Below are 12,083 nucleotides of genomic sequence, written 5' to 3'. Positions count from 1 at the left end.
GTTGATACATATACACATACACATATATATACACACACATATACATATACACACATACATTAATTTTTCTGAACTGATTTTCTTTCCTATTCTCATTTTTGTTCTTTGTTACAAGGGATAGCTCTCTCAAATGAGGAAGGGAGACAATGTATTTTATAATGAAGGTGACATGAAAAAGAAAGAAAATATCAGCAGGAAGGAATGCTGGACAAAAATACCCAACAAAGGGCTGGGGTGGTGTCTGTTATAGTCTGGTATTCTCATTGCTCTCCAAACATACCAGGCTCACATTTGCCTTTGTACCTTTGCTCCTCATGTCCCTCCTTAATTGAAAGGCCCCCTCCCCAGGCCCAGGCTCCAACTCTCTCTTCCGTCACTCTAAACTTCTGACTACCCCTTCAAAGCCCAGTACAAGCCTTCCCTCCTCCAAGAAGTCCTTCCTTCCCACTCTAACCCCTTCTGATCTCCTGCTCTAAGGCCCTACAGCAACAGTCTCCCAATGGGGTCATAGAAGTTCAGAGCTGCAAGAGACCTCAGACATCACTGAGTTCAGCTCCCTCATTTTACAGATTAGAATACTGAGGCCCAAAGAGTAACTTGGCTGAGACATGCAGTGGCAGGGCCAGATGAAGCCAGGTCTTGTGACACCAAATCTGTAGCTGAAGTTTGTGTACTCTGAGGGTTTCCTGTATGCTGTTTTTGCTTTCCCAGCTGAACGGTGTCACAAAAGCAGGGAAAGTATGTATAATTCTCACCGACATCCACCTGCCTTCATCTTCCCTCCCACCCAACATGAGTCTATGTACACAGTAGACACTTATTAAAGGTTTGGTAATTAACACAGCCCACAGACACACACACTGTGATACAGCCAATAGCCACATGACTTTCTGTTCCCTAGAGGCAGACCATGGTGTCTTGTCATTATATTAGTAGTGGCCACGATTGGTACAGTCATCACCATCCTCCTCATCTCCAGATATAGTCTAACCAAAGAAAAACCTGGGGCACACTGGATGGGAAATAGGCTAAAGGCTATCTTTTGTCTCCTTTCTTTCTTACCCAACTATTGCATCAGGTCATTGCCCATTCTCTGCCAGAGTCCTCAGAATCATGACCCATGAACTTTAAGCAACACCCTACAAAGAGGTCTTAGGGCTAACAGTCAGGATCAAAGCTCATTTATTCAAGGAATAGCTTGACTGGAAGAAGCTGCTACCAGAAGTAAGCCTCCTTGCTTAGGGTGTAATAAGTGGTGTGTTTGAGTCCTAATTCTGCTGTCCCTCAGACCCAATGCCCCCAGCTCAGCATAACTCCACCACCCAAACCAAGGCAGGCAGCACACATACCCATCTCCTTCAGCTCCAAGTTGACAAGCTCCAGCCAGTAAGCATCAATCTCGTCCAGGTCATAGCGGGAATAAGGTCTGGTGACCTCGCTGAGCTCAGAGCCAGACAGGCTGCTTGGGGAGATCTGGCCAGGGGTATGCTCCAGCAGAGGGAGGACCCTAGAAAAAAAGATTGAAGACAAAAGATAGGTGAGAACCTATAGGTGAGTGTGGAGAGACTCAGTCTGGGAGGGTAGATAAGCAAGGACCATGATTATTATCAGGAAAAGCTAGAAGAGAAATGTGGTGTAATCAATGAGTCAATCAATGAGTGATACAGCAGCCAAAAAAGTTGGTTCGATCTTGGGCTGTATTATGAGAAGCAAGGTTTCCAGGAATAAGGAGGTGAAGGTTCCACTACACTGTTTTTTTTTTCTTTTTTTCCCCCTCCTTTGCTTCCCTCCTCCCTCCCTAAGACAGCAATCAATCTGATATGGGTTATACATGTACAATCATGTTAAACATATTGCCACATTAGTCACGTTGTGAAAAAAGAAAACAGAACAAAAATGAAAAACCGTGAGAAAGAAAAAACAAAAACAAAAAAAAAGTGAAAATAGTATGCTTCAGTCTATTGTCAGACTCCATAGTTCTTTCTTTGGATGTGTATAGCATTTTCCATCATGAGTCTTTTAGAATTGTCTTGGATCCTTGGACTGCTGAGAAGAGCTAAGTCTACCAAAGTTGATCACTGCACAATGTTGCTGTTACTGTGTACAATGTTCTGGTTCTGCTCACTTCATTAAGTATCAGTTCATGTAAGTCTTTCTAAGTTTTTCTGAAATCCACATGTTCATTATTTCTTATAGGACAATAGTATTCCCTCACTTTCACATACCACAATCTATTTCACCATTCCCCAGTTGATGGGCTTCCCACAATTTCCAATTCTTTGCCACCACAAAAAGAGCTGCTATAAATATTTTTGTACATGTGGGTCCTTTTTCCTTTTTTATGATCTCTTTGGGATACAGACTTAATAGTGGTATTGCTGGATCAAAAACTGCTGCATAGTTTGATAGCCCTTTGGGCATAGTTCCAAATTGTGCTCTAGAATGGCTGGATTAGTTTACAACTCCACCAACAATGCATTAATGGCCTAACTTTCCCATATCTTCTCCAACATTTATCATTTTCCTTTCTGTCATACTAGCCAATCTCATAGGTGTGAGGTGCTACCCTGTGGTTGTTTAAATTTGCATTTCTCTAATCAATATATACTCTGTCTTCTTTTGAACAAATATGTAGTTTTGGAAGTCAAGTCAGAGTAGGAAGACCTGGGTTTTGATATCACTAATGACAGCAACACAGCAGTATGGGACATAGGATAGAAAGCTGGCTTCTGGAAGACAGGAAGATGTGGGTTTTAGCCCAGCTTCTGACACACACTGCGTGACCCTGGCTGAGTCAGATGACCTCTAGCTGACCCAGGCAAGTCTCCAAGCCTTTAAGTTCCCATCTGCAGGGACCAACCTGTTTTGGTGGAAGGGGTTTCTTTGCCTGTGAAACTACAAGTTCTAGAAAAAAAATATTGATAAGGTGGAAAATGTCCAGAGGAGGGCAACAAGTATCTGGAAGGGCCTTGGGTTTATACCACGTGAGGATCTGCTGAAGGAATTGGACATTTTTGGCATGGAGAAGAAAAGACTGGGGGAGAGAGATGGAAAGATAGTTGTTTTTGAGTATTTGAAGGATTATCATGTGGGAGATTTGACTGGTTTTGACCCCAAACTACGAACAATGAGTTGAAAGGCTTCTAGAAGAGGTTTGATAACCACTGTCAGTTGAGCTACAAAGATTGGTCAGGTATGGATTACTAAGGTCCCTTCCAAACCCCCAATTCTGTGATTCTGTGATGCAGAGCAAAGAGCCCTGGGCTCTTCTTAGTCAAGAACCTAGGTTTTTGTTCCAGTTCTAACATTAATTAAATGTCCCTTCCCCTCTCTGTGCCTCAGTTGCCTTATCTGTGAGAGTCTCACCTTTGACACATATTGGCTATGTAAGCCGTAGTAACCAAATTCATAGCATCATTATGAGAATCAAATAAAATAATGTGAAACATTCTCTAAGTGGCAATGAAATATCAGTGAAATTTTGGTGGTTCTTTTATTTTTTTGGTCTATATGACTTCACAGGTATAAGTATGGAGGCTCCAGGTGAGTAAATTTCATTTACTAATGCAGATAAGTAACTATTGTATAATATCCAGTCTTTTTTTTCAACATAGTATTTTATTTTTTCCAATTACACGTAAAGACAATTTTCAACATTCATTTTTTATAAGATTTTGAATTCCAAAATTTTCTTTCTCCTTCCCCCCTCCCTAAGATGGCAAGTAATCTAATATAGTTTATATATATGCAATTATGTAACATCTAGTCTTAAGAGAGTTGTCTGAGGGAGCACTGAGGTTAAGAGTTACATTAAGCCCTTGGTTTCCGACATGGGAGTTGGACCCAGGTTTTCCTGATTTCACAGCAAGCTCTCATGCTGCCTCTGAAGTTTTATTGTTGTTGGTAACAACCATCCCACAAACTGGAACTAGAAGTGATTTCCCATGCCAAGGAGCTAAAAGGTGATATATTTGAGATAAAGGATGCATATTGACACATTCATTCAATACATCTATATGGAGTACGTACCACCCCACCCTATGTGCCCAGCTCCGTGTCAGTGATGAATCTGCTTGTAAAGGCAGGGAAATAGTTGAATAGCTAAAGGACAAAACAGAGATTTTTTTTTTAAAGAAAAAATAGAAGGAAGGTTTAGTTGACAGTGGCAGAAAGTTATTCTAGATACCCAGTGTTCAGGACCCATCCCTAACTTATCAAGGGGGTACTGTGGTCTCTCACAAACCATGCCATGAGATGGAGCTCTACATCTAAGTGGAGGATGTAGAGGATGGAGGAGTGAGGAGAGGGGAGTAATCTGCCAAAATTAGAGAACTCATCTTTCTTTGGGTACAAACCTAGTAGTTGATACATTCTCATCAGCTCACCTCTGGTCTCAGGACTCTGACAGGCCTGAGGATTTGCTCTTGAAGCATAAAGTGCTCTTTGAAGCATAAAGTGCCATGTGAATGTGAGAGATTATTGTGCTCATATTATAGATGGCACAAATCAATAGCTAAATGACTTATCTAAAGTTACACAGCTTGAGTGATACCTGGGGCATTAGGATCCAGTTCTCACGTCTGCCAATATAGTGTTCTTTTTAATGTTTCAAATTGATATTTTACTGTGCTATAAATCTTTCAACATTTTTCCCGTACTTTTTTTAAATTAATTTATTTTTAGTTTTTGACATTCACTTCCATAAGCTTTTGAGTTTTAAATTTTCTCCCTTTCCCTCCCCAAGACAGCGTGCAATCTGACATAGGCTCTACATATACATTCTTATTAAACATATTTTCACATTAGCCATGCTGTGAAGAAGAATTAGAACCAATAGGAGGAACCATAAGAAAGAAGAAACAAAACAAAACAGAAGAGGAAAAAAAGAGGGCAAATAGTATGCTTTGATCTGCAATCCAAGTCCATAGTTCTTTCTCTGGATGTGGAAAGCATTTTCCATCATGAGACTTTTGGAGATGTCTTAGATCCTGGCATCGCTGAGAAGAGCTGTCTATCAAAATTAGTCACCGCACAATGTGGCTGTTACTGTGTACAACGTTCTCCTGGTTCTGCTCACTTCACTCAGCATCACAGCTCTTTCCACTACTACACAACCCATCTAGACACACACATCTGCCATACAATTAAGGGTGATATGTGCCCTATCCTTCGACCACAATATGAACTGAATGAAGGCAGGTATTATGTCTTATCTAAACTTTGTGCCTCTTCAGTGGCTAAATTCAAGGGCTCTGTATACAATGCACACTTAATTGATGCTTTGGGAATGAAAGAGACTTTTTTAGCTGCATAATAATGGCAAAGACTTCAACCTAGGGCTCCTCCATCCCTTGGGCAGGGAGGAGGGGAGACATAGGGCCCAGTTAACTGCCCAGGAACTGAAGGAGTAGGAAAGGAGACTGATCAAAAGTCTGATGCAGGGTACAGAAGCAAGGCATCCTTACCCCCCCCACCCCCATCCTTCCAAGGAGAGATGTGGGCTGGAAGAGTCCACCTCAGAACACCTGTTTATCATCATAGTGTCTGTTGGTCTAGCTAGAGTCAACTCCAGACTCTAAGGCCACCCTAGGAGGGGCAGTGGAAAATGAATGAGATCCAGAATACATTCTCTTTTCAGGTAGCTGGCTTTATGCTCACTTGAAGCACTGGGGTAGTGAAGAAAGAAGTGGGGCTTCAGAGGGCTCAGAAAGGGGGCAAAAAGGAGGTGGGAAGGCATTCTAGGCAGGGAGCAGGTATAGCAGAAATGTGGTGGTTGGGCTGGAATAACACAAAGAATAGTAGACATGTGGTCTGGAGACCCAGCATTGAAAGGCCCAGCTCAGACTAAATGCAATAAGATTTCAAGATGGAAGAGACCTTCGTGATCACTTTGTCTAACTCTGAACTCTTGCCTTTTACAGATGGGGTAACCAAGGCCCCAAGAGGTTAAGTGACCAACCTGAGGTCACATAGCAGGTAATAAACAGCAGAGCTGGGATTTGAAACTCACATCTTCTGACTCCAGATCCACTGCTCTTTCCACTATGGTGACGAGACCCTTGGCAAATCACTTGAAAACTCTGTTTTCTCATCTGTCATGGGCTCTTAGATTTAGAGCTAGAAAGGAGGCACTTAAGGGCCATAGAATTCAACCCCCTCATTTTATAGATGAGTAAACTGGGATAATAAAGCTTACAATATCAACTTCATAGCCTTTTTGTCAACAAAGTGCTTTCTAAGCTAAATAAATGTAGTAGTAGTAGTAGTAGTAGTAGTAGTACCATCATCATTACTGTTGTTGTTAGAGGCAATAATTTTGTTAAGGTTAAGTGACTTGCCTGGGGTCACATAGCTGGCAGGTGTCTTTGACTGGATTAGAACTTGGCTCCTCCTGACTCCAGGGACTATGCTCTATCCACTGTGCTACATAGCTGCCCTTAGTCACTTTTATTACTGACGATATAGGGCTCAGAAACACAGCTCAATTATTAAGTTGCTGGCACTTCTCTAAGAGCCTGAACATGAATGGCCTCTATACTTGGAGATGGGTATTAAGCATTACAGGGCTCCCGTACTCCATTAATACGGGAAGGGAGCAGAAGAGATGGGCAGTGCTGTTTCCGATATTGGCCTTTCCAAACTGGACATAGTGTCCTACTTCAAATAGTTCTACGACCTAGGCGTTATTAGCACATGCTCTCTTGATGAAGTTAAAAGTATCTTTATAAGTTAATAGTATCTTTATAACATCTTTCCCTTCTCCATGACCACTGTCAGGACCTTAGGTCAAGCCGTCTCACCTGGTCTAATGCAATAGACTAGCTAATATTCCTGCTACTAATCCATCCTGCCTCCAATTGCTGCCTGAGTAATTTTCCTAAATGCACTGCACTCATCATATCCCAACTCTAGTAAAGATGCTTAAGGGCTCCAGACTCTCAATCCAAAGAGATCTCAGGGGCCAGGTAGGTCACCTCGACTGGGAGCACAAAATATCCAGCAAATGGTCGTCTAGCTTTTGTTTCAATGCTTGTGGAAAACAGGAGCCTTCCACCTCCTAAGGCAGCCCATTCTTCCTATGCATCATAGACTTAAGGATGTTTTCACTGCTATCAAGCCTAAAGCTTGCCTCTCTAAAAATCCCACCTATTGCTCTTAGTTTTGCTCTCGAGGGCCAAGCAGACAAAAAGTCTAATTCCCTTACACCTACACAGCCAAGTGCTACAGTCGATAGAGCACTGGACCTCAAGTCAGGAAGACCCAAGCTCAAATTCTGCCTCAGACATTAGTTACGTGAACCTGGGCAAGGTACTTCACCTCTATCTGCCTCAGTTTCTTCATATATAAATTGGGATAATAACAGCACCTACCTCTCAGGGATGCTGTGAGGATAAAATTAGATACTTGTAAAGGGTTTTGCAAACCTTAAAGTGCCATATGAATGTAAATTATTATTATTATTATACTACATGATAATCTTTCAAATACTTGAAGAGAATCATTATGATCCCCCTAAATTTCCTCTTCTTGAAGTTAAATATCCTTGGGTTCCTCAACTGTTTCCCAGTCCTCTACCACCCTGGTTAAAGAAACATTCCATCTTGGATGGATGTTGATCTTTCCTAAAATATGGTGCTGAGAACTGTATTATATTTTACTATGCTATACTATATTATGTTATACTATACATGTAGTCTGATAAGAATGGCCCTAATATTCCTCATTCTGGACACTCTACTTTTTTAATGCAACATTCAACTTTTGAAGCCGCCCTGTTACACCGTTGCTTAATACTGACTTTGTCTTCTTATAAACCACCCAGGTTTTTTTCATATGATTTATTGTCTAGTCATATCTCCATTTTATTTTGTGAAAGCTGATTTTTCAAACCCCAGTGTTAGGACTTCAGTAACCCCCATCAACTACATAAAATACAAATTCCTTAGGGTTCTACTGAGGGCTCTCCAACCTAGCTTTCCATTTCCAGCCTTAGTTTACCCTATGTGCCTTCACATACTCCATGGTCCAGACAATCTGGACCATCAGTAATGGTTCAATCTCAGATCAATATCTACCAAGGAAGTTGTTCCCTCTCTCCCCCTCCCGTGGTACCCTGACCTGCCATGGGTTAGGAAAAGGTGATAAAGTCAGGAATTGATTGGCCTAGGAATGGGGTTAGGCTCAAGAGTTGCCTCCCTTAACACAGTTTCCAGGTGGCCTCTAACTGTGTTAGTATACCTTCCTGATCACCGAGGGGTATAAAAGATCCTGCCCATCTAGGCTCATGGTCCCTCTGACTTGGTGGATGCGTGAAGACCACATAAGTCAACATAATATGCCCTGGTGAGAGATGCAATTACATATGAAGGATGAGGGAGGGAACCCCACTCCACAAAAGTGGTAGCTAAGGGCTACCACATCCTTGTTGCAATAACCTTGCTATGTTAGGGCAAAGAAAATCTCCTTTTGTTAAGAGTTCAATTAACTTACAAATACCTCACTTCATCCCACCATCAATCCTAAACTAACAGGGTGCCTGTGTCAGACCTGCCCCCAGGAGCAGCACTAACCCTGTCCCCTGCCCCCTTTCTGAGGATACACGGCCTCCTCATTTCTGGCTGCTGAAATCTTGCTTCTCAAAGTGGAGGTCAAGTGCTCCTTCCTCCCTTACATGCCCCAATCCCAGGCTGAAAATTATTTCCCTCTCCTCAAACTTTTCCTAGAACATTTTGTCTGGGTTTCTCTTTGCTCTCCTTTACTCCCCCTTTCAACCCTATCACATCATACCCTGAATCATGCTTATTCATATGCTTCTAGGCCAGATTGTAGCTAGAAAGGCCTGCAAGCTCCTTAAGAGCTGAGCCAATGTATTTGTATGCCCAGTGCCTAGACCAAGGTGCTTAATAAATGTTTGTTGAACTAAACTAAACTAAGAGGTAGAGTAGATGGATGAAGCAAAGGAGATTTGTGATAAGAGTCTCTCAGGTACTGGGAGAGTGTGTGTTCTTTCCCATCCCAGTTTTTTCCTTTTAATCTTATATTTGACACCTTTTGATTTTACATCGCATTAATTTATAAGCATATTCCCTTCCCCCTCCATTAAGCCATCCCTTATAGCACAGACTAAGAGAAAAAAAAAAAAAAGCAATCCAGACCAACATGCTTGGCCTTGCGAGACTGTACAGTTATTTCATCCACCTCTTAAGGGGTTAAGGGTATGGCACCCCTGCAACCTGAAAATCTACATAAAATTTTTTGGCCCTCCCTTCAAACCAGAGAAGAAATCTGAATTTTTTTCTTCTTCTTTATGGGGTATGTACAGTACTTTATTGTAAAATTTAGGTTAAGTATTTGGTTATAGGCTCTGTGTTGTCTGTGGCTTCCTCAAAACTCCCCCCAAAATTCCCATGTAATTAATAAATATATGGAAACCAAGATGGGGAAAGTCATGATGTGGAAGGGATAACTGTATATGCAGGATTTTACATTCATGGTCCACCAACCCTTCAACAAATGGACTGAGAGGCATTTTCTTAACTCTTCTGAGGCCAAACTCGGACAGTGTGATTATGCAGAGTTCAGTTTCTTTCTTTCTTTCTTTCTTTCTTTCTTTCTTTCTTTCTTTCTTTCTTTCTTTCTTTCTTTCTTTCTTTCTTTCTTGTTGTTGTTCTCTCCATTTACATTACAGCAATCTTTGTGCATGCCCTCTCCCTGGTCCCACTTACTTCATTCTGCATTAGTTGTTAAGTCTTTCTATGCTTCTCTGAATTCCTCACAGTCACTATTCCTTGCAGCTCTGTAATAATGCACTATATTCACGTGCCCCCACCTCATTCTCACTGGTCCAAGGTTAGGGTCATGACTGCACAGAATAGGGGTTCTTAACTTTTCTTGTGTCATGAACCCCACTCCTCAGAATCATGTTTTCAAATTCATAAAATAAAATAAACAGCATTGCAAATGAAACTAGCTATACTGAAGTACAGTTATCAAAATAACTGGGAGGAAAAAAAGAACAAATCCATAGACCACGGGTTAAGAAATCTTGGCAGAAGCAAAGGTCCTGATTAAGATGATTTCTGGAGCCTCCACTCACCCAGGATTCCAGATCTCAGTTGTTTTATTAGAAGAAACTCTTGCCCAACTATAGACCCAATTTAATTCAATTCATACACCTGTTGAGTGCCCTACTGTGTGTGTAGAGTCAACTCAACTTCAAAAAGCATTTATTAAGTGCCTACTATGTGCCAGGCACTATGCTAATCACTGGGGATACAAAGAAAGGCAAAAAACAAAACACCTCAAACAAACCCCAGTCTCTGTGTCATCAAAGAGCTTACACTCTAAAGGGGGAAATAATATGCAAAAAACTGTACAAACAAGATATATCCGGGATAAACTGGAGATAATCAACAACTAACATTAAACAGGCTCAGGAAAGGATTCTGGCAGAAGTGGGAGTTTAGCTGAGACTCTTGACTGAAGTCAGGGAAGCCAAGAGGAGAAGACAAGTAGGGAGGGCATTCCAGGTAGGGGGCACAGCCAGGGAAAATGCAGAGAATTGGGAGATGAAGTGTGCTGTGGGAGGAACAGGAAGTCAGCATCACTGGAGAGTATAATGCAAAGGGGAGGAAGGTGTAAGAAAAGTAGGGTCCAGGTTATGAAGGGCTTTAAAAGTCAAACAGAAAATTTTATATTTGAACCTGAAGGTAATAAGGAGGGTAGCGAGGTGGCACAGTGGATAGAGTGCTGGGCCTGGGAATCAGGAAGGCTCATCATCCTGAGATCAAATCTGGCTTCAGATGCACATGAACCATGTGACCCTGGGCAAGTCACTTAACCCTGTCTCAGTTTCCTCATCTGTAAAATGAACTGGAGAAGGAAATGGCAAACCCATACAGGGTCTTTGCCAAGAAAACCCCGATTGGGGTCACAAAGAGTCAGACACAACTGAAAAAAGACTGAACAACAACAAAAATAAGGAAACACTAGAGTTGACTGGATGGGGGTGGGTGTGTGTGTGTGTGTGTGTGTGTGTGTGTGTGTGTGTGTGTATATAACATGATTATACCTGAAATTCAGGAGTATCAATCAGATAACTGATGGACTGGGAGATAGGAGATCTGGGAGAGATGTGAGGCAAAGGAGACCAACCAAAAAGCTACTGCAATATTATAAGATGATGAGGGTCTCGGGGCAGTTAGGTGGTGCAGTGGGCAGAGCACCGGCCCTGATTTTGTGAGGACCTCAGTTCAAATCTGGCCTCAGACCAAACACTTGACACTTACTAACTGTGTGACCCCGGGCAACTCACTTAACCCCAATTACCTTTAAAAAAAGAAAAAAAGAAAAAAAAGAAAAAAAAGATGATGAGAGTCTCCATTAGGTGGTAGCAGTCTCAGAAGAAAAAAGGAAGCATACAGGAGAGACGTTATAAAGTTGGAATGTACAAATGAACTTAAGAAATGACTGGGCAGTTGAGGTGAGAGTGAAGAGTTGAAGATGACAACTGTTGCCAGTCTGGGTGACTAGGAGGATGGTGGTCCCTGCAACAGTCATGAGGCAGTTGGGAAGAGGAGAGGGTTTTGGATGACGGAAAGACAAAGAGTTCAGTTTTGGACACATTGAGTTTAAGACGTCCATGAGACATCCAGTTTAGATGTTCAGTAGGCAGGTGGAGAGATGAGACTGGAGAGCAGAATTTTAGGGCTGGATCAACAGATCTGAGAATCATGCATAGAAAAATTAATTGAACCCGTGGGAACTGATGAAATCGCTCAGCAAAATAGCATAGGAGAAGAAGAGAAGAAGCAGGCTTAAAAAAGACCTGTGGGGGACACCTCCGGTTAGTGGGTGTGACCTGGATGAAGACACAGCAAAGGAGACTAAAAAGGAGCAGCCTGGGAGGTAAGAGCACCAGGAGAAAGTGGCTTCATGAAAGCCTCAAGAGAAGTATCAAAGAGAAGAAGGCGACTGACAGTATTAAAGCATGCAGAGAAGTTGAGTAAGATGAGGACTAGGAAAAGGACATTATTAGGATGGGCAATATTAAGGTATCACTAGGTGGTGCAGTGGATAGAGTA

General features: G+C 41.9%; 1 protein-coding gene across 1 annotated transcript in view; it reads right to left on the bottom strand.

Annotated features, from left to right (window-relative positions):
- The window catches only part of JADE2 (jade family PHD finger 2), a 181,412-nt gene that overhangs the window by 63,730 nt on the left and 105,599 nt on the right, over nt 1-12,083 (bottom strand). The window contains exon 5 of the mRNA XM_027849039.1: nt 1,350-1,507. Coding sequence (XP_027704840.1) covers nt 1,350-1,507 — 158 coding nt within the window. The remainder of the gene's footprint in view (nt 1-1,349; nt 1,508-12,083) is intronic.

This window comes from Vombatus ursinus, unplaced genomic scaffold (assembly GCF_900497805.2).
Source record: "Vombatus ursinus unplaced genomic scaffold, bare-nosed wombat genome assembly UNPS02007284.1, whole genome shotgun sequence".
NCBI classification, from domain to species: domain Eukaryota; kingdom Metazoa; phylum Chordata; class Mammalia; order Diprotodontia; family Vombatidae; genus Vombatus; species Vombatus ursinus.
This window is presented reverse-complemented; position numbering and strand designations above follow the sequence as displayed.